Source organism: Bos taurus, chromosome 11 (genome assembly GCF_002263795.3).
Source record: "Bos taurus isolate L1 Dominette 01449 registration number 42190680 breed Hereford chromosome 11, ARS-UCD2.0, whole genome shotgun sequence".
Taxonomy (NCBI): domain Eukaryota; kingdom Metazoa; phylum Chordata; class Mammalia; order Artiodactyla; family Bovidae; genus Bos; species Bos taurus.
In genome coordinates this window covers 87,524,401-87,546,065 of record NC_037338.1, presented here as the reverse complement: position 1 = coordinate 87,546,065, position 21,665 = coordinate 87,524,401, and the positions used below count along the sequence as shown (strand labels likewise).

The window sequence follows — 21,665 nt, the reverse complement described above, 5'->3', positions numbered from 1 at the left end:
ATAAAGACCCCCGCATTTCTGTCTCTCCTTTACATTTATGCAGCTGGCTTCAAATTCCTATATCCAGCTGTCTGCTTGACACGTGTCTAACCAGCATCCCAACCTATAAATGATCAAACTCCTCGTCTCCCCCTGTCCCGACACTTGCTTTTCTCACAGTTGACCCCGCTGTCTTTAAAAATAATAGGGAATCTATGCTTCTAGCTGTTGAAGTGCAAAACCTTGGAGTACCTGAGAGGCCTGGGTGGAGATCTGACTCCATCTAGCTGTGTTGTGTTGAGAAAGATACTGGACCTTTAATTTCCTTATTTATAAAGTGAAGACTAGGTAGAGAGAGCAGGGGCCTATCTCAGGGTCTGGCAGTTTTATTTTACACATAGAAGAAAAAGCCCTAGTTGTTTACCAAAAGCATTCAGGGCTCCTTGAAGGGTAACGAGCACAGAAATAACAACGGGCTTAGAGTATTCTGTTGCCAGCTGCCATCAAGGGTGTCAGGGACTGCTGAATGGCACAGGGCTCCCACTGGCCAAGTTGTGACAGTTTAAACATGAACGTAATAGTAATAGGAATTTCACACTTCTACCCAAGATGGAGTAACAGGAAAAGCCAAATATACTCTCAACACCCAAAGTAACCAGACAAGATTATCAAATGAGAGTTTTCTAGGAACTAGACCTTAGGTCATGAAAGACAGTGACCCTAAGAGACAGGATGTGGTGCAGGGACAGGAACTCATGAGAGACCCAGCAGAGTCCCCAAACTGAGCAGATGGACCTGCGGGTCCGGGGATGCCAAGGTGACGGGGGTGTGGGGTAGGGTGCCAAGGCAGAGAAACAGCCCAGAAAACCCAGGAGATCTACAGAGGGGGTGTGTCTAAAGGGGAGGAGAACACCTTGACCCCAAAGGCAAATCGTGCACAGGAGTGCGTGTCCATCCTCTGGGCTGAGGAGTCTACTCACATCGCTTCTCAAAGGCCGACCCGACGTGGTTGGATCGGGGCTGCGTGGAGAGGCACACATGCCCTGGCCCAGACACTGGGCCAGGACAGTGGCTGGGCCTCGGGCTTGGTGTGCTGGGCACCTGACCCCTGGCGGCCCCTGCTTGGTATTGGAACCTGGGGAGATGGCTGTGTGTGTGGATCACAAGAACTGGAACAAGAAGTGCCCAGGTGGTTTTGCTGAGGGACATCCCTACCAGGTGGGGTGGTGGCTTCCCAGGTGGCACGGAGGTAAAGAACCTGCCTGCCAACGCAGAAGACATAGGAAACTTGGGGTCAATCCCTGGGGTGTGGAAGATCCCCTGGAGAAGGGAATGGTAACCCACTCCAGTATTCCTGCCTGGGAAGTCCCATGGACAGAAGAGCCTGGAGGGCTGCAGTCCATGGGGTAGCAAAGAGTTGGACATGACTGAGTGACTGAATAACAACAAGCTTTTCCGGAGCACTGATGAGTGTGTCTCTGCTCACTAGAAACAGAACGTCCTCACTGGTGGAGACCAGATATTGCTACCGGAACCCTGGCGTCTCGTAGAGGGCCGGGCTCAAAGCAGCAGGGGCTCAGAAAATGAGAATGAATGTGGGTTGAACAGACGCTCGTGGGAACTTCCACCCTCCCCTGCAACCTCAGCCCACCCAGAATGGCAGCCCAGTGAGAATCGGACCCAAGACTTTGGCACATCAAGGGGAGTGTCTTGGGGAAAACTTATTTTAGGTGAGGATGGGGGGCCTGAACTGGGCAGGACCCCTTTGAGAAGGCCTGTGGCTGGCACAATGAAGTCCATGGCTCCCTCCCCAGGAAGAAGGACACGACATTTCTCAGAGCTGGGGCCGGGGCACATTTTCTAAATTCCTGCGCTTGGGAGCCTCTTAGAGGAACCTGCCACCATACAAAGCAGGAGGCACGTCTGTGGCACTGGGACTTTCCCGGACATCCAAGTGTCACTGTCACTTTCAACACAGAGACGTTTTTCTTCCTGCCTCTGTTTCAGCCACATTCCCTGTGTCCATGAGAAGATCCCACGCTCAGCTCCACGGCAGAAAGCTGCAGCTGAGAGGCAACACCGAGCGACCAAGAGAAGGCCCGGAGCAGCGCTGGGCACCCAGGTGGCCCTGTCCGCACACCTACTGCAAGAAGCACTTGTTACCAGGACTGGCACCCTAGTCCCTGCCACCAAGCGTGATCGGCCTCCCTCCCCTGGACACAGGGTGGCAACACCTCAAAGCTGGGACATGCTGCTTTATTCTCAAACACCATCCAGAAGACACATTTTTTCCTGAATTGGGGGAAAAAAAAATATGAAGACCTGAGAACGACCGCTGTGACTTTTCAGCTTTGATGAAGTGTATTCACCCCATCAGTGACATCAAATGTCATGAGGAATTCTTTTCCTTAATGCTTTTGTCTCGTGAAGGGTTTTATGAGGTTTCCACAGGAAAGTACAAGGTGTCAACTTTCTGGCTGAATTAATTCACCAAATGAATGATGTAAAACTAAACATTTACATCGTTAAAGTCAAGGCCTGGTCTGTCTACTAGGGAAAAACAAAATTTTAACTTCAAAAAGAAGTATCTGTATTATTAAGATAATAACAAATGGTTATCATATCGTATCATATCAAAACAAATGGTTTGGGCTTGGATGAGAAATAGCTCTGGTTTGGGGGAGATTCTGAGCCAACCCTCCAGGGCGTTTGCTGGAAGGCTCCATGGTTCCATTGAAACCTCGAAGTTTAAAATCTCCCTGCCATGAAACATCTGATCAAAGACACCCTTGCCAAGTCACAGAGGTTTGTGGAAATGCCTGTTTGCCCATTTGGGCAGCAGGCCTGTGACCTGGGCATGGTGCCAGGTGGCCGTTCCTCGAGCCCCGAGATGCTCCTGCAGGTGACGCCGTGGAGGAATCACCTGTACGCTGGTGGACCAGTTCTGGCTTCGGGAGGCGAATAGGTGCCCTCTACATGCCCTTTTTTACCCATGTCCTGGCCAGCTGCTCCGGAGGGCCTGCCTCCCGGTCTTCTGCCTCCTGGGCTCTTGACAGCCTGCCACCCTGAGCTTTCCGACAGCAGCCACGCTGGGCCCACAGCAGGGGTCTCCCTTCCGGTCAGGCTGCGGGTCTCCCCCCAGGGTCCTCCTGGTTCACAAGGTGTTGGCTTTCTCATTGGTCTGCTGGGGATGTTCTAAGGCTCTTCTGGCCTCACCGCTGTGATTTTCTTCCTTCTACCCGGTGGGAAGAGCAGGCAGCCCTGAGCAGGTGGGACCAGGGCTCAATCCCAGCAGGGGAGGCAGTCCCGTGCCCCTGGGGGACCACAGAGACCAAGGACGCCTGGGATTATGTAATCCCAGATGGTCAGAGCAGGGGGGTGGGGGCACACCTCTGGGACTCACTTTCTAGAGAGGGGCACCGAGGTCCAGAGTGGGGAAGTCACTGCAGGTTAGTTCGAGGGCAAGGATCAGAACTGGGGACTCTGGCTCTGGTCCCCCACCTATACACACACACACTGCAGGAGCACAGGCCTCTCTCAGGGGAGGGGGGTGGGCTGTGGCTCCGAGAGGCCTCCAGCACCAGGGGAGGAAGATCCAGCCAGGCCGAAGGCTCGGGCTCATCCCCGCCGCTCTGGGCGCGGCTGGGACCCAGCAGCCTGGGTCTTGCCTGGGAACTGCTGAGACCTGCAGACTCACAGGCCGTGCCCCAGACCCATGGAATCAGAATCTGCAACATCTCCAGGAGACTCATTCGCAGACCCAAGTGTGACTCCCTCCAGCTCGGTAAGGCATACCTCCTGGATGTGCCCTCCAGTGGGAGACCTCCCCGGGGCACTGTGGGACGCGTGTGAGGCCCCAAAGCTGCGGCTCTGAGCCACTCTCAGCTAATGAGCCTCCTCCGGAGCAGGTGGCAAGGGGGCATCAGAAAGGGGAAGTGTTTCAGGATCCAGTAGACCCTTGTAGACAGCTCTCTCCGGCACCCACACCTTCCTTCTGCCTGGGTCTGCATGGCTGACCATCTCTTGCCAGCAAGCATGATGGCCAGCAGCCAGCCACGTTCAGAACTGTCTAAATGTGGATTTGAAGAGGCCAGTTGTGAAAGATCTTGGAACATGCGCCCCCCAGCCCAGTTCCGGTCCGCTGGGGCTGGGTCTGGGAGGAATGGCACATTGGTTGGTTGCTGGGTGACGGTGGGGCTGCTGCCGCACTGTCCTCAGCAGCAGTACTCCCGCTCAATGCTGGCCATCAGCTCCTCCTCAGAGTAGTCATATGTGATGGCCGACTGCCTCTCGGGCTTCTTGTGGCAGCTGCCTGGGGCTCTATGGGTGAGAAACACGGACACGGGAAGCAAGATGTTACCTTCAAACTCCACATCTCTACTGGACAACCGCAGTGGCCATGGATGGAATTCTGATCCATCCTCAAACTCAGACTGAAAACCTCTGCCCTGGGGACACATTCTCAACCTCTTCCATGAGCAGCTCCTGACTCATTCTTCGGTTTCATCTCCTGCTGTGTAACCCAAGACCTTAGCCTGTGAGGAAGCCGGTGCCGGCAGTGCTTCGGGGCGAGGGCCTGGGGGTCGAAAGACCTGGTTTGCATCCCGGCTCTGCCACTTACTAGCTCAGTGACAGTTTTCTCTAAAATAGAACTGCATTCCTAAGTTCATTCTGAGGCATAAATGAGACCATGCGTGGACGGCATGTGACCCTGAATCTTGCAACCTGCAGAGCCCTCAGAAAGGTGAACTGTGTCGAGATCCTCTATCGGCTGACTCATTCTTGTGTCTGCACCCTCTGGGGGTCTCGCAGGAGCTGGCCCTACAGAACAGGATTTGGCGTGGGGTCCTCTGGATCGTGACCAGGCCCCCTACCCACTGGGCAGTGTATTAAGTGACCAAGTCCTGGCTCCTCATCCCACTGCTGGACTCCAGTTCCCACTGGCCTCAACCCGCAGCCCATGCCCTCTCTGGCTTTCTGGACTTTGCTGTGACCCCAGACTCCCCTAAGGAGGGAGGCTGCCAGCAATCCAGACCCTGGGGAGGGCCTGTGTGGCTTCAGAGCCTGTTTCCCGAGGGTCAGCACAGCCCTGACCGCATCTGCAAGACTCTCTCCCCTTCCAGTCACTGTGCCAGGACCTGCCTGGGAGTCACCCAGCCCTGAGCCCAGGGCCTAGGGTGGTGCTCAGCACGCTGTCACCAAAGTCTATTGAGGGAGTGAATGAATGAATGAAGTACTCCTGGTGAAGGACATCCTGGAATGTGCGTGTGAGGGGAAGGCACCCATTTGTTTCAAAATAAGAATAAATAGCTAATTCTTTCAAGGTGGAATTTAATCCTCCTAACGTCCTTGGGTTGATGAAAACTGAAAGTCACTGCCAATTATCTTTACAATCAGTAGAAATAGGCAGCTAGGACCGAGCAGTGTGGGCACCAGGCTGGGCCGGTGTCCTCAGCATCGCCATAGGCATGGGTTTCTGGGTCAGCTGAGCAGAGCTGGCCACTGGTACCTGGTCACTGCAGTGGGACCCGGCACCCAGTCCCGCATGGGAGCCCAAGGGGCCGAGTCCCCCTGGAGCTGGTGTGCAGGGCGTGGCCGGTGCTGTCTGCAGAACACGTGAGGGGCAGGGGGCCATCAGGGTGGATGGGTAGGGATGCTCCAATCTGCTGAGGGAGGTTCTGGCCTTGGCGGGGGGCTGAGTCAGCGTACAAGCTCTCACCGCTTCACCTCCAGGGCCATGATGGAGGTCCAGGGCCCACCCAGCATCCTCCTACTCAACAGCAGTGGCCCTGAGGCAGGAAACAGATGGGCCCCCTCCCCATGGTAAAGCAATTGAGATACATTCTCTCTGTTCTGAAACTCCAAGACGAGAATAGCAGGGCAATTAAGGAAGGAGGCTGTACCTTGCACAAACCACATATTTCTCATTCCCAAAGTCAGGAGACCTCCCCAACCATACATGCATAGAAAAGGCTCCTTGGAGGTCAAAAGAGGAGCAGTGTCAAGGGATGTTCTACCCAGACACCTTTCCGGTAGGATCCATCTTGGCTAAGAGATACCTGTGCATACATGGGAGGATCCTGAGATACACAAAATATGGACATGAACCAGGCAAATCAGAATGATTGGCCAAAGGAAAATTGGGAGAAAATATCCCATAAAAGTGGGGAAAGGAATGGCAACCCACTCCAGTGTTCTTGCCTGGCGGGTCGCATGGACAGAGGAGCCTGGCAGGCTGCAGTCCAGGGGTCGCAAAAAGTCGGACACGACTGAGTGACTAAACCACCACCACCACCATCCCATAAAAGTAATTTAAACTACCGTGAGAGCGCCGCTCAGCAACTCAGGGACTCTCCCTCTGAGTCTGCCTGTTTCTATCCACAGACTGCACTCTTTTCCTTCCTAATCAATACGTGACTTGCTTCACTATTTTTCATCTTTGTGGATATTTTTCCTGCAAAGCTGAAGGGCCAGGGTCCCTGTCACTGACCACTGGTCTAGTGGCCAGGATCTGGTGCTCTCAATGCCGTGACCCAGCCCATCTCTGGCTGGGAACCCAACCCCCACCCCAATCTGGTGCAGGCCAGGCCACCTACAGCTCTTGGTTTCAGCCCTCCTTCTCCCCCAGACTCTGTTCTAAATGCTACCAGCCTGTGTCCGGGGTCCTGTTCACACCTCCACATCTTGCTTGTGGTTCTAGCCACCTGGCGCGCTCCTGCCCTCCTCGGTGAAACCACTTGTCCTTCAAGCCATTTAAGCCTCAGCTCCTCCACGAGCCCTCCGGCTGCTTCTGTCCCCTCTTGGACCTCCCTTGAGCCCATCTGAAGAGACCCCACTCTTCAAGGAAAGGTTTGTTAAATAAGGCAAATGTTTGTTAAATAAGGGGAACCAGCAAGGTTCTGGCCCCGCAACCATTTGGAATTGGTAATAAAAATAGCTGTTGAGCCTGCGTTTTCACTGCTTCTCACATCCATGGTCTTGAGCACCACCATCCCCTGCGTCCCAAGGACAAGGGCCATCACGGTGACTCCTTAGAGACGAGAAAGCAAGGGCAGATGGGCTGGGGCCCAGGTCAACCCAGCCGAGCCTCCAGGTGCAGTGTGCTCCAGGGGCCCGGGGAATCCTCACACAGCCCAGGGTTGTGCCAACACCTGATGGCTGGAGTCCTCAGCTGACACTTTCCAGGGGGTTTAAATGTGTTTTCCTGCTAACACTGTAATAGGATTACTGGGGACCCACCCATCACCCCTCTAGGCTGGAAACTCCTGAAGGCCAGGACCGCGCCTCATTCACAGATGAGCACTGCACAGTTTCTGAGTGAATGAGTGAGGGCAGGCGCAGAGATGCAGGTGCTTGGGGGGTGGCAGAGGAGGGGAGCTGTGATTTCTTGCAGAGATGCACCTCCCTGCCCCATACTTACTCAGAGATACAGCTGCCCTCTGGGTGGTCTTCAGTGCTCCGCTTTGGGGACACCTTGAGAAGGACAAACGGAAGAGGCATCAGAAGGTTGTCAGTGCTGCAGCCTGCCTTTGCACTGGCTTCCTGCTGACACAGAGCTGCCGCGTTCAACCATGGCTAATAAACCAGAGCTGGAAAGTGGAAAGGCTCCCTTACTGTCTAGCTCCAACTGCCTGTTCGGTAGGTGGGAAACAGGCTGGGAGAGGGGAGTGACCTACACAACTCAAAACAAGAGACCCCCCGCCCTTTCCTCCCTGGGAGCTACTGGCCAGCAAGCCCCCACCTCTCACTCTGGGAGTGGAGGTCCTGATGTCCACCCAAGCCCTTGCCTGGCAGCCTGCCCTGCTGCTCTGCTGTACCTTGTCTGTCCGGAGTCAGGAGTGCACAGGCGTCGCTCACGTCTGTCTGCAAACTCTCCCAATGATCTATGCCTGTCCTGTCGCCAGCACCGCCCCGTCTCAATGACCACAGCTTCAAATGAAGCTGGATTGGTCCTGGTTCTTTGCACTTCCAAACGTGTGTGTTGTAGTCAGCTTGTCCCCCTTGGGGCTTTTGTTGGGGTTGAATCAATATACAAATCATTCCAAGCAGACTTGATATCTCTTTTTAAAAATTGGAGTATAATTGCTTTACAATGTGGTGTTGGTTTCTGCTGTACAATGAAGTGAATCCAGTGTAAGTATACATATATCCTCTCCCTCTTGAGCCTCCTTCCCCCCATCCCCCCTCTATGTCATCACAGAGCACCAAGCTGAGCTCCCTGTGCTATACAGCATCTTCCTACTAGCCACCTGTTTTATACATGGTAGTGTACAGATATGGGCTTCCCTGGTGGCTCAGACAATAAAGAATCTGCCTGCAATGTGGGAAACCTGGGTTCAATCCGTGGGTTGAGAAGATCCTCTAGAGGAAGGCATGGCAAGCCACTGTAGTATTCTTTCCTGGAGAATCCTATGGACAGAGGAGCCTAGCGGGCAGTCCATGGGGTCGCAAAGAGTCGGACGTGACTGAGCGACTAAGCACAGAAGCACACAGCACAGTGTGTATATATATATTGTCACTTTCTCAAGTCACCCTGCCCTCCCTTCCCCTTCCCCATGTCATAATCTCTATAATAACAAGCCTTCCAGTTTATAAACAGGGAACATCTCTCCATTTGTTTAGGATTTCTTTAATGTCTTTTAAGAAGTCTTAATCATTTTCACTGTAGAAGTCATAGACACCTCTTTTTAAACCAATTTCTAGATACTTGATAATATCTTTTTAAAATAAAATTTTATCTTCTCCCTGCTTGTTTGTGCAGAGATACGATTGAAATACATACATTTCGTGTTCAGCAGTTTTACTAAGCTCTCTTAATTAGCCCTAATAATTTATTTGTAGATTCTTTCGGACTTAATTTCTTCCCACTCACATTATGTGGGAATAATGGCCATTCAGTTTTGTCCCTTTCTGATCCTTCCATATTTTCCCCCAAGCCTTCCTGCACTGGCTGGGACATCCAGTACTACCTTGAAAAGAAGTCATGATAATAGGCATCTCTGCCTTGTTCCTGTAGTGAAAGGGGAAGACTTAAGTATTTCAAATGTAATATTAGTTTTGCTGTGGCTTTTTTCTCAAGCTGTCTTTCATCAGATCCTGGTCTCTCTGTGCTGGTCATTTCTTCAGCTCTGTTTTACAGGGCACTGATCTTCTCTAAATCTCTAATTTCCTGTTCACCCAAACCATCAGAATCTCATTTTGTTTACTGTGTTTTTCATTTCTACAAGTTCTATTTGGTCGTTTTTCAAATATGCTAGGTCAATTTCTATAGGTTCTTCTCCACAAATAAACATGCATGTGTGCTCAGGCGCTTCAGTCGTGTCCGACTCTTTTGCAACCCCACAGACTATAGCCTGCCAGGTTCCTCTATCCATGGGATTCTCCAGGCAAGAATGCTGGAGTGGGTTGTCATGCCCTCCTCAGGGGATCTTCTCAACCCAGGGATGGCACCTGTGTCTCCTGCATCCCCTGCAGTGCAGGTGGATTCTTTAACATTGTTGTTTTTGTTCAATCGCTCCGTTGTGGCCGACTTTTTGTGACCTTATGGACCACAGCTTGCCAGGATTTCCTGTCCTTCACCATCTCCCGGAGTTTGCTCAAAATTATGTCGATCGAGTCAGTGATGCCATCCAACCATCTCATCCTCCTGTCGTCCCCTTCTCCTCCCACCCTCAATCTTTCCCAGCATCAGGGTCTTTTCAAATGAGTCAGGTCTTCTCATCAGGTGGCCAAAGTACTGGAGCTTCAGCTTCAGCATCAGTCCTTCCAATGAATATTCAGGGTTGATTTCCTGTAGGATTTACTGGTTTGGTCTCCCTGCAGTCCGAGGGACTCTCTAGAGTCTTCTCCAACACCACAGCTTGAAAACATCAATGCTTTGGCGCTCAGCCTTCATTATGGTCCAACTCTCCCATCTGTATACAACTACTGGAAAAACCATAGCTTTGACTATACAGACCTTTGTTGGCCAATAACCTTTGGAAATCCAAATAAATAACTGAGGCCCTCACTAACCTATTTTAGTTGTTTTTGTTTCTTCTGATTTTCACTTGGCTCTCTGAAAGTATTAGTTTCTCAGTCATGTCTGACTCTTTGCAACCTCATGGACTGTAGCCCACCAGGCTCCTCTGTCCATGGAATTCTCCAGCAAAGAACACTGGAGTGAGTTGTCATTCCCTCCTTCTCCAGGGGCTCTTCCCGACCCAGGGATTGAGTCTGGGTCTCCCACATAGCACGCAGATTCTTTACCATCTGAGCCATCAGGAACAACTCTCTGGGTGGTTGATTATTTTTTCTTGTCTGATGCTCATTATCCTTGAAAACCCTTTGTGGGTGTTCTCTGAGGCCTGAGAGGAAGATGCCTTCCTCTGGGGAGGACATCCACTTGCTCTGTTCAGGCACTAGGGGGCACTCTCAGTCTGGGCCCACTTGAAATTAAATCCAGCAAGCTGGAGAAGGCAAAGGTGGGATGATTTGAGAGAATAGCACTGAAACATGTATATTATCATATGTGAAACAGATCACCAGTCCAGATTCGAAGCATGAGACAGGGTGCTCAGGGCTGGTGCACTTGGATGACCCTGAGGGATGGGATGGGGAAGGAGGTGGGAGTGGGGTTCAGGATGGAAAACACATGTACACCCATGGCTGATTCATGTGAATGTATGGCAAAAACCACCAAAATATTGTAAAGTTATTAGCCTCCAATTAAAATAAATAAATTAAAAAAATATTTCAGGGAGAAACATCAATAACCTCAAATGTACAGATGATACCACCCTTATGGCAGAAAACGAAGAAGAACTAAAGAGCCTCTTGATGAAAGTAAAAGAGCAGAGTGAAAAAGTTGACTTAAAGCTCAACATTAAGAAAACTAAGATCATGGCATCTGGTCCCATTACTTCATGGCAACTAGGTGGGGAAACAGTGACAGACTTTATCTTTTTGGGCTCCAAAATTACTGCAGATGGTGACTGAAGCCATGAAATTAAAAGATACTTGCTCCTTGGAAGAAAAGTTACGACCAACCTAGATAGCATATTAAAAAGCAGAGACATTACTTTGCCAACAAAGGACTGTCTAGTCAAAGCTATGGTTTTTCCAGTAGTCACGTATGGATGTGAGATTTGGACTATAAAGAAAGCTGAGTGCCGAAGAATTGATGCTTCTGAACTGTGGTGTTGGAGAAGACTCTTGAGAGTCCCTTGGACTGCAAGGAGAGCCAACCAGCCCATCCTAAAGGGAATCAGTTCTGAATATTCATTGGAAGGACTGATGCCGAAGCTGAAGCTCCAGTACTTTGGCCGCCTGATGAGAAGAACTGACTCATTTGAAGAGACCCTGATGCTGGGAAAAATTGAAGGCAGGAGGAGAAGGGAACGACAGAGGATGAGATGGTTGGATGGCATCACCAACTCAACGGACATGAGTTTGAGTAAACTCCGGGAGTTGGTGATGGACAGGGAGGCCTGGCGTGCTGCAGTCCATGGGATCTCAAAGAGTTGGAAGGACATGACTGAGCGACTGAACTGCACTGCACGGATTCAGGTATTTTGGACCAGCCAGGTGATGGGAACTGGGGCTGCAGACCTAAGGGATAGCTAGACTATGGCTTCTGTACCCTCCTGCACTGTTCTGTGCTGTGACACTCGCCTTGCAATCCCGTGAGGGTCCTGAACGTACGAGTAAAGGATTTACTCTTAGTCTCTGTTTTCACTGGGCCCTAAACTCTGTCCCCTTTACTGTTGGACATGGTCAGACCCAGAGCTCACGTTCACCTGAGGCAAGCACAGCCCGGTGGGTCACCTGCCTCTCTGGATTCTGCCTTCCTTAGATCCGGGCTGGTAATTCCTCACTGTCTCATGAGCCACTTTATGCTTCAAAGATACTCTTATCACATTAATTATACCCAGAATATTAAACCGTCTTCAGCAGAGGGGCTTGTCTGAATAAGCTTCCTCACTGTGTTCCCCAGCATAAGGCACTTGACACTGTGGAATCCAGCCTTTGACCTGTGAAGCTGAGCAAGGCCACAGCCCATCCAGACGTCAGCCTACTTTGTGCAACAGATCCCCCTTGGCACAAGCAACATCCTAAATACAGACTGCGGCTGTCAAGAACCCAGTCTTCCAGGAGCCCATAGCACATGGGGCGTGTCTCATAAAGATGCAATGTGATGCCACGTGATGAATTCTATAGCTGAGTTATAAGGTGCTGGGAAAGCCTACACTCTGCAACAGGAGGGAAAACCAACTCTGAATGGGAAAAACTCTTTCGAGAAGAATGGAATGAATAACATTTAGCTGGAGTTTTGAAAGATTAGGAGTTTACCAGATGGAAAGGAATTGAAGGGTACTCTGGATAAGGAAAAGCATATGCAAATATGTGGAGTCATCAAAGGCTGTGAATAAGTCTTCATTCATTAACTCCCACGTGCCCTGCTGGGCGCAGGGTTCTATTGCCCATAAAGGATATGATATCCCCGCCCAGAGCAGCCCACATGAGGACACAACTGGAGAAAAACCCAGAGCTGTTAACATTAACATCAGTTAATCCTCCCCAACAAGAATATCACTTCGCCTAAAGTTTACAGATCTCTACGCAGGGCACACAATAAACATAAAATAGTTCCTGAATCAGATTCAATGTCACTTTGATGGGTAGTCATAATTGGAGAAGACAATGGCACCCTACTCCAGTACTTTTGCCTGGAAAATCCCATGGATGGAGGAACCTGGTGGGCTGCAGTCCATGGGGTCGCTAAGAGTCAGACACGACTGAGCGACTTCACTTTCACTTTTCACTTTCATGCATTGGAGAAGGAAATGGCAACCCACTCCAGTGTTCTTGCCTGGAGAATCCCAGGGACTGGGGAGCCTGGTGGGCTGCCATCTATGGGGTGGCACAGAGTCGGACACGACTGAAGCGACTTAGCAGCAGCAGTAGCAGCATAATCCTGAGTTTGTCTATATAGCAGTTGGTGTAAGAGTAAAAATAGCACAATGCAGAAAAGGGTTCAAGGCCCAGTTTTGCCACTTAATCATGATGTGCCTTTGGGTGGACTGTGAGGCTCTATGAGCCTCAGTTTACTCATCTGTGTAATAGGTACTTAGCCTTGAGGGCCACAGAGAGAAGACAGAGTGTCTGTCTCATCCTTAGTATAATACCTGCAAACACCATGACAAACATCTGACCCAGTGTCCAGCCCAGAGTAGCCTCTGACCTGGCCCAGCGAGAAGAGAACCTGAAGGCATGAGGAGGAGGAGAGCCCAGGGAAGATCTTGTGTTTGAGGCCTGAGAGGTTCAGGACAGCACTTTCTTCCCTAAGAAACTAGTGTTTCTTGGGGATTGTTACCTGAGGTGCTGAATAGAAGCGAGCTGACCCCGGGTATATCTCACCACACAGGCCCCGTGGTGTGGTCCATGGTGGCTAATCCGCTACTGTGGGCATCCCATGCCCTGGCTAGAAGAGCCTGTCCTGCCCACCTGGCGCTCTCTCCATGTGGAGTCAGGCTGCACAGTGAAGGTGCACAGACTTGGTCCTGGGATACCTGAGGGGCCACGGGGGCTGCTGGATGCTGGAGATCTGCCAGGTGGAGTCAGTGTTCCCCAAAGATTCCCTTGAAAATTCACCGTGCCTCTGGGGAGTGCAAAGATGAAGAGGAGATGCTTCTCACATCAGCAAGGAATTCACAGTGGGAAGAGGGGGTAATGAACACGAGAGCAAGCAGGGGAAATCACGTGCATGCACACACACACACTTGCACACACACACACATGCTCACCTCTTCTGCCTCCTGAAACAGCCCATTTCATCTCAGGCAGCTCAGACTATCTGAAAATTCTTTTAAATTTCTTTTTAATAAAAAATTAATTGTAGTGCAATACACAGAATCTAAAATGTACAATTTTAACCATTTTTAAGTGTACATTTCAGTACTAGGTGCATTTACATTGTTTTACAACCAACCTCCCAAACTCCTTTCATCTCACAAAACTGAAACCTGTCCCCAGTAAACAACTCTCACCCCACAATCCCCAGCAATCACCATCCTGCTTTCTGTCCTACAAGAGTGACTCCTCTGGACACCCCACCTAAGTGGAAACATGCGATATTTGTCATCTTGTGCCTGGCTCATTTCACTTAGCATAATGTCCTCAAGGCTCATCCATGTTGTAGCCTATGTCAGGACTTACTTCCTTTTTAAGGTGGAGTAATATTCCCCTGTACGTATATACCATGTTTTGTTTATCCATTCATCCATCAAGGGACACTTGGATGGCTTCTGCCTTTTGGTTATTGTGAATAATGCTCTTATGAATATAAAGCCTCCTACCTTCAGTTCTCTCAGGCACATAAGAAAGCTTTCTTTTACTGACACCAATCTGCCTCCCTGCAGTTTTCAGTCGCTGAGCTTAGTTATAGTCTCAGGGACAACACAGAAGAAAAGTAATACTTTTTACCCAACCATTCTTTAGCAATTTTTTTCATGAAGTCATCCAGTAGGGACCCTAGTTCTTTCTTGCCCATTTCTGCTGGAACCAGCTTTTGTCATCACCAGATGGGGGCTTTTCCTTTCATCACTAGATTTTGTAAGGGTTGTTCAGATATAGTTTCTGCCCTCAGGAGGACAGCTGAGGGACTTCCCTGGAGGTCCAGTGGTTAGAACTCCATGCTTTCACTGATGAGGGCCTGGATTCAATCCCCGGTTGGGCAACTAAGATCCCATAAGCAAAAAAAAAAAAAAGGCAACTGAGTGAAAGACTGCTCAGATTGGAATCAAACATTTGCATAATCACCCTATTTCCACTTCCCTGAGCTGTTCTACTCACTATTGAGGGTGACACGCTGCTGGCCAAGCAAGATGGCAATGACGTATGAGGTCCATTGCATACGAGGACTGGACACCCTGAAGCTGCGCTCAAACGGAAGATCATACTCTTTCTTCTTTAACTTTCCTGACAGTTCAGCTTTGTGTTTTCACTTTTTCACCTGTGTTCCTTTCTGCGCTTGTGGTTTGCAAGTGTGGTTCTTTCTCTTGTTAATCTGTCTGTAACTTGACTTAGATGCAAAACGCCTTAGACACCCTCCCAGCTTGACCCACCCTGGATCTCCCAGAAGATCCAGCTGGTGGAAGCTTCGCAGGAACTTGGATGAACAGCAAAGACACAGCAGCCCCTGGTGGCCACTCCAGGCCGAGTGCAGACGCAAGCTGCCGCCTCCAGCCAGCTGCCTGCATGCCTGTCCTGGTCAGTAGGACAGACTTCTGTCCAGCCCCAGGGAGGCTATGGCGCCTGGGCTGGGGCCATGGGAACCGGGCTGAGCTCAGGGCGAGCGTGTGACGTGTCATCACTCCGGGTCTTGGGGAGGCTGAATCACACCACACCATGGCAGAATGAGAACCAGGAAGCATATGTGGAAGAAATGAATAAGATGATTTCTTAAAGCCTCCCATGTCTCTTACAACTAGGGGTTTTGGAAAAAAAGTGAAATATCTATAGAAAATCCAGTGCATATTTTATTTAACAATATGTGGAAATTCCATGGACAGAGGAGCCTTGTGGGCTACAGTCCATGGGGTTGCAAAGAGTTGGACAACACTGAGTGACTAAACCACCACCTTTATATCCTGCTTCTTTTGTTCTTAACATTTAGGTTTTAACAGTTTTATACATGTATATGTACACATATCAATAATATATATAATTAACAGGGGACAAGCTGTAGACATTTAAATAATACAATTTGATAGGTTTTGACACGTGTATAGGACATGGCAACCCACTCCAGTATTCTTGCCTGGAAAATTCCACGGACAGAGGAGCTTTGTGGGCTATAGTCCATGGGGCTACAAAGAGTCAGTTACAACTAAGGGACTGAGTACACACACACTATGATCTTACTGACATAAAAGATATGCACAAAAGAGAGAGAAAACTGGAAGGAACCACATCAAATTGTATCAGTAATATCTGCAGAGTTTATTCGGAAATCTTTATTTCCTTTATATATTTATATACATATTTTTGTTTTGTTTTGTTTTCTCACTTTTCTACAATGAGCAAACATTCTTTTATAATTGTAAAGTGAAGCTAATTATAGGGCTCATCTTTTTATTTAAACCCTTTCATAAGTAAGGTCATTTTAAGGTTTTTTTTTTTTAATTGGAGAGAACGGCCAAGAACAAAATTTTTCTCATGCACATGTATATTACCTATTCTAAATTCAAAAATAAACACTTAAAAGTAAGCATAACCTTTGCTGGGTTGGACTCATATTCAGTGACTGGGACACATCTTTACAGTCAGGGAAATGGGTGAAGGTTCCTAGATCCAGGGAATGGAGACTTATTTCAGAGAAAAACTGAGCCCCAGAGAAGTTGGGGAACAAGTGAAAATCCCTCCTGATGGCAAATTGGCTCAGTCAAAACTCTAACTGAACTTCCCTGGTGGTTCGGTGGCTAAGTACTGTGCTTTCATTGCAGGGGGCCCGGGTTCCATCCCTGGTTTGGGAACTAGATCTTAACGTGCCACAACTAAGAGGTCACATGCTGCAACTAAAGATCCTGAGTGCTGGAAAGAAATTCTAGTATACACAGGGCTCTGCAGAGGGTGTGTTCAGAAAGACTCGGACTGGCTCTTTCCAACTGCATGGCCTTGGCCAAGTTAACTGCCTCTCTGGGGCTTCTCCCCTCCCCTATGACATGAAGTTAGGGGAAAGTGACAGCAATTCGGCAAGGACCTATTCTGACAAGGATTAAGTAAAACACTGGATGTTAGGAGTGGGCTCTCGGAATAGCCTGAGTAAATAGTGTCTGTATTACAACATATTAACGATTTCTGAGCAACTGTAAGTGAACCTCAGAGCCCTCTGTTTAGTAGAAATCAAAATTGGTACAGGACAGGGACCAGACCTCATTCTGGGTCTTTTTCATTTTTGTTCTTCTGCCTCTGCCCCTGGGTGACCAGCAACATGCTTACATGCACAGGCTCATGAAAACGCTCAAAGAAAAGGATGCTGGTGACAGATGTATTAAATAAATAATTGGGAGTCTCACAACTTTTAGTAAAAATGGTATTATCCCTAAGCATATAAACATCTGAATGAACAAGGAGGCTGCCAAAAATAACATTCAGGGCATATTATGAGGGCAAGGTGGAGTACCTTTATCAGACAAAATAAAGGTTCTGATGAGTTTGCATGAGGAACACTCGGGATTACTGAATGTTAAAAAAAAGTCATTTGGTTGTAATTAATAAATGACTATGTATTTTTTTTAAAAAGTCATTTGGTAAAGAAAAATGGGCCAGGCATTAGAGCTGCTGTGAGTAGAGCATTGGAAGTGCTAGACACCTGGAAAATGAAAAAGGCATGGAACATTCCAGATTGTACACGTGGAAAACGAAAAAGGCATACAACATTCCAGGTTGTCTGTTGATGGGACCTGGCAGACTTGCTACAAACTGCTCCCTCCACTTACTGGCAGTGTGGCTTTGGGTATGTGATCATTCTCTAGGACTAAAATGGCTTTGTTTATAAAACAGAGAAAGCACTATTTACCTATTTATTAATAACTCAGAGTCTTAGAAAATGTGCAGTAGCCAGACCCAATTAAAGGGCATAAACTATAAAGCAGAAAGGCTTAGACTCCACACTTGGCCATATGTGCACGCGTGCATGCTAAGTCGCTTCATTTGTGTCCAACTCTTTGCAACCCCATGGACTGTAGCCCACCAGGCTCCTCTGTCCGTGGGACTCTCCAGGCGAGAATACTGCAGTGGGTTGCCATTTCCTTCTCCAGGGTATCTTTCTGACCCAGGGATCGAACCTGAGTCTTTTATGTCTCCTGCATTGGCAGGAGGGTTCTTTACCACACTAACGCCACCTGGGAAGCCCCCACACTTGGCCATACAAGTAGCTAACTTTCTACCTGAGACTTCTAGAGCCAGGACATGAAGCACCTTCAGCCGTTTTACTCAGTCTCCCTAGAACTGAAAAGAATGGATAGGATTCGGGAGCATCTATTCTGCTATAATAATCTAGGACTCCAGGATTTATTCAAGAAATATCTACGGCACAGAAGATATATACTATCCACACACAAAAGAGCAGCACAGCTGGGAACTTCACCTCCTAATGTCTCTTGACTCCATCTCCCCTTCAGCCCTCTAACTGCCCTGCTTCACTCAGGACCTGCTTGTGTGGACCGCTCCAGCAGTCCCGTGAGCCATCTTGCCCCTTGTCTTACTGGGCCCAGTTCATCCTCCCCATGGCTGTTGGCCTAACTTTCCTGAGACACAAAATACCACTCCTCTTAGCCCTTCAAAATACCCACGGCTTTTATGATCAAGTCCAAATGCCTCAACCCGGAACACTCCTAGCATGACATGTCTGGAGCCTGGCATTCATCCTTCCCACCCTCTTCAACTCCACTGTTAGCACCCACACCCTGGGTACCATGTGCCCCAACCACCATTGCTCGCACTCAGGATTCTCTTTGCCCAAATGCTCTTCACTGCTTGTTTGCCCGGCAAGCGCCATAGACCCTTCCAGATCCAGGTCAAGCCCTGTCCTGCTGGGATGCTGATGTGACTTCTCCAGGGGACCGGCTCCTCCTCCAGTGGACTCTCTAGACGGACTGCCCACCGGTGTTCCACTCTGTGGATCTCTCTCGCCCATTACACTGTGAACTTCTTTAGGGCAAAGACTGTGCCATCTGTGTTCATCTCAAGCACCCAGAGTGATGCCCAGCACACAGCAGATGCTCAAACAATACTTGAGAAATGACTGAAAGGGTGAATAAGGCAGCCTCAGCACCCTAGGAGTTTCTAAGATACTCAGCCAATGAGGGTGGGACAGGGGGTGGGATGGGACACTCTCTTTCAGTTTTCATTTTCACTTCTGAAACTTCCAAAGCACTTGAAAACTGAACACAAAGACTGCTTCCATGCCACCTCAGAATTTCCCACGAATTTCTCAACTGTTTATCCCTTTTGAGGGTTATATAACGGAACACTGATGTAATCCTAAAGGAATCTTGTTATATAATTCGCTCCCTCTTGCTGCAGCTCACTTTGGGAGGGTAGCAGGGCATGGGCGGGAGGTGGTCAGGGGAGGAAGACCCTGCACCGTCTAGGTTGGCTCAGTCCTTTCCACCTCTCCCCACCTCCATCTCGCCGAGGAGCTTCCCACTTTCTCCTGCTTGGTGGCTGCCCCCAAGACACTTCCCTCCTGTCCCCAACAGTCGTTAAGTGTGGCCTGTGGGACTCCAGGGCAGGGGGCCGTCTTGTACATCCTCCTCAAGCCCGGGAACTGATCCTACTGATCTCTTTCATTCAGTTCTGCCGGAGTGGTGGCTATTGCCAAAAGAGAGTGCTCATTTGTATTGTCTTTTTCTAGAACAGCGGGGATGTTATTACAAGTGTTCTGGAAGAGAGAAGAGGGAAGCCAAAAAGAAATTGCACAGTATCTTAAAAATAGCTAGCAGGGTGCGAGTTGCTTGACAACTCGCGAAGTTGGCAAAGATCCTGACGCGTCTGTTGGGCGCCGGGCTTTGCTACCACTGTTTGGCTACTGGTCCCATTTCCTAGGATTCTTCTCTGACAGTGCCCTGGAGGTTGGCTGAGGGGGGAGGTACCAGAGAGACAAGCATCCCCCTGGCCAGCTCCTACCTAGGTTGGAAGGAGCCACAGTTTAAAAAAAAAAAAAAAGTTGACCTCTGGCCAGAAGAAAGCCCAGGAGATGCTTTTCTGCTAAGGGATGTCTGGGTCCCTGCCAACCCCCAAGTTGGAGGCAGTTAAACCAGCACCCAGAGGAGGCAGAGAGACTCAGAGGGGATGTCTGGGAAAGAGAGGCCGTGCGATCAGCAAGAGACCCGGTGGGATTCGGGGACGGCCAGACGGTGGGTGACACAGGGCAACGAGGACAGGGCATCGTGCAAGCCCAGGGAGCCTGGCAGGGACTGGGGGCGGTGGGAGGAAGAGGAGCGAGCAGGGAGCGCACGGCGGGACGGCGCCAGGGGCTGGGGGACAGGGCGCGGGGTGTGGGCCGGAGGGGAGGGCACCCCCGCCCTGGGCGGGAACGGGCGCCGCGGCCCCCACACTCACCGGGCTCCCGGCGCCGGCTGCGGGTCTGGGCCGCGCCGGGCCCCGCGGGGCCAGCTCCCCGGGGCCCCAGCCCGCCGACTCGGCCAGCAGCTGGTCCAGCAAGCGCAGGGTCTCGTCCCCGCCGTCGGGGGGCGCCGCGGGGCCGGGATCATTGCCGGCCGCCGCCTCCTGGGCCTCCTCCCGGGCCGCCGCCGCCGGCGCCGAGACCGGCGGCCCAGTCCCGCCCTCCGGGGCTGCCCCGTCGGGCCCCGCCGGCCGGCTGTCGGGGCTGCGCAGACGCCGCAGGGCGCGGCCGCTCCGGCTGCTGCCGCTGCCCATGGCGCGCGGGCGGAGCGGGCCGGCGGCGGGGCGGGAGGAGGCCCGGGGGCGCGCCGCTCGGCCGGGGGCGGGGGGAGGAGATCCCGGGCCCGGGACGCGATTGGGAGCGGGACGGCGGGGCGGGGGCGCGCCGGGCCGGGAAGAGGGGGTGGAGGTGATCCCGGGCCCGGGACGCGATTGGGGGAGGGGATGCGAGCCGAACCGGGAGCGGGAGGTGCGGGGGGCGCGCCGGGCCGGGGCTCGGGGGGTGGAGGTGATCCCAGGTCTGGGACGCAGTTGGGGGCGGGGATGCGAGCCGGGCCGGGGGCGGGGCGAAGCCGCCGGTGCTGGGAGAGCGGGGCCTGATGTCGCGGTGAGGGGACCAGAGCCCGGGACCGGGGGGAACGTGCGAGTAGGCGCGACTGGGGGCCGGGGTGCTGAGCCCGGCCCGGGGCAGGAGGAGGGGCCGGGCTGGGGACGAGATCCCGCGGCGAAGAGGTGGCCGGGGGCGGCTGAGAGCGGGATGCTGGCCGGGGCCTGGCGGTGGGGGCCGAGACCCGGGGAGGTGGTTTGGGGGCTGGTGAGCGCTCTAGGGGAGCCGGCGGCCGGGAGTGGGGACCGAGGGCCGGGTCTGGGGGCACTGGCTCGGGGACGAGGGCACTGGAGCCCGGCATCCTCTCCTCCTCCGACTCCTTCCTCCTCGCCCCTCCCCACCTTGGGTCCTGCGCTTTCTTGCGGGGGTCTGCCCTCCAGTCCCTGGCTCCTGGGGACTAGGGACCCTCCTACTCCCCGCAACCAGTTAAGAACTGAACACCCTGGAGCCCCTACCGGCGCTCGGGCTAACTCGGCCGCGCTTTTTCGTTCCTTTATGGAAAGCACTGCAGAGGCCACCCCGGCTTGCCTGCGGTGATGATGCGCGCGGAGATGACTCCACGGTCCGGTCCAGCCCCAGTGTGGAGCGCATGGGGACGTCACCTGTCCCAGCCTCCTGTTCCTCAAAGATTGAGTTGGGGGAGGGGGGAGGACGGTAAAGATACCTCTGAGGATGGAGTAAGATGACACAGGTGCAGGGCCTCGCACCCTTTCATTTCTGCCCTTCTCCCTCGCGTGCATGGACAGACCTAAGACAGGACAGAAGGAGGGAAAGGAGCGACGCTCTCGGACCGACTACCCCCTCCAGCCTTTCAGCAGGGAGCGGGCAGCAGGAAGTGGTGCCCTGGGTTTCCTGTCCCGCGGCTCCTGCCCCAAAGGCGATCTGGTACCTCATTAGAAACCCTCCTCAG

At 51.5% G+C, this 21,665-nt stretch overlaps 1 protein-coding gene across 2 annotated transcripts; it reads right to left on the bottom strand.

The window, feature by feature from the left end:
- Positions 1-2,219: 2,219 nt before the first annotated feature.
- CYS1 (cystin 1) lies at positions 2,220-21,346 on the bottom strand. Of its 2 annotated transcripts, XM_024999537.2 has the most exons (4): positions 21,317-21,346; positions 20,086-21,246; positions 7,400-7,452; positions 2,220-4,299 (listed from the first exon to the last, which is right to left on the bottom strand). In XM_024999537.2, the coding sequence occupies exons 1-4, from the start codon at positions 21,344-21,346 to the stop codon at positions 4,194-4,196; spliced, it is 1,350 nt and encodes a 449-aa protein (XP_024855305.2). In that variant the 3' UTR covers positions 2,220-4,193. The 2 variants fall into 2 exon arrangements, with proteins under 2 accessions (XP_024855305.2, NP_001422238.1); NM_001435309.1 differs by lacking the exon at positions 21,317-21,346 and having other exon boundaries at positions 20,086-20,403.
- Between the last annotated feature and the right edge of the window lie 319 nt (positions 21,347-21,665).

Coding starts and splice junctions, on each gene's coding strand:
- CYS1 (XM_024999537.2), bottom strand. CDS start 21,346: ATGCGCTCCACACTGGGGCTGGACCGGACC. Junction 21,247..21,316: donor CACTGGGGCTGGACCGGACC/GTGGAGTCATCT, acceptor CTTTCCATAAAG/GAACGAAAAAGCGCGGCCGA. Junction 7,453..20,085: donor CAGCCGGCGCCGGGAGCCCG/GTGAGTGTGGGG, acceptor GTCCTTCTCAAG/GTGTCCCCAAAGCGGAGCAC.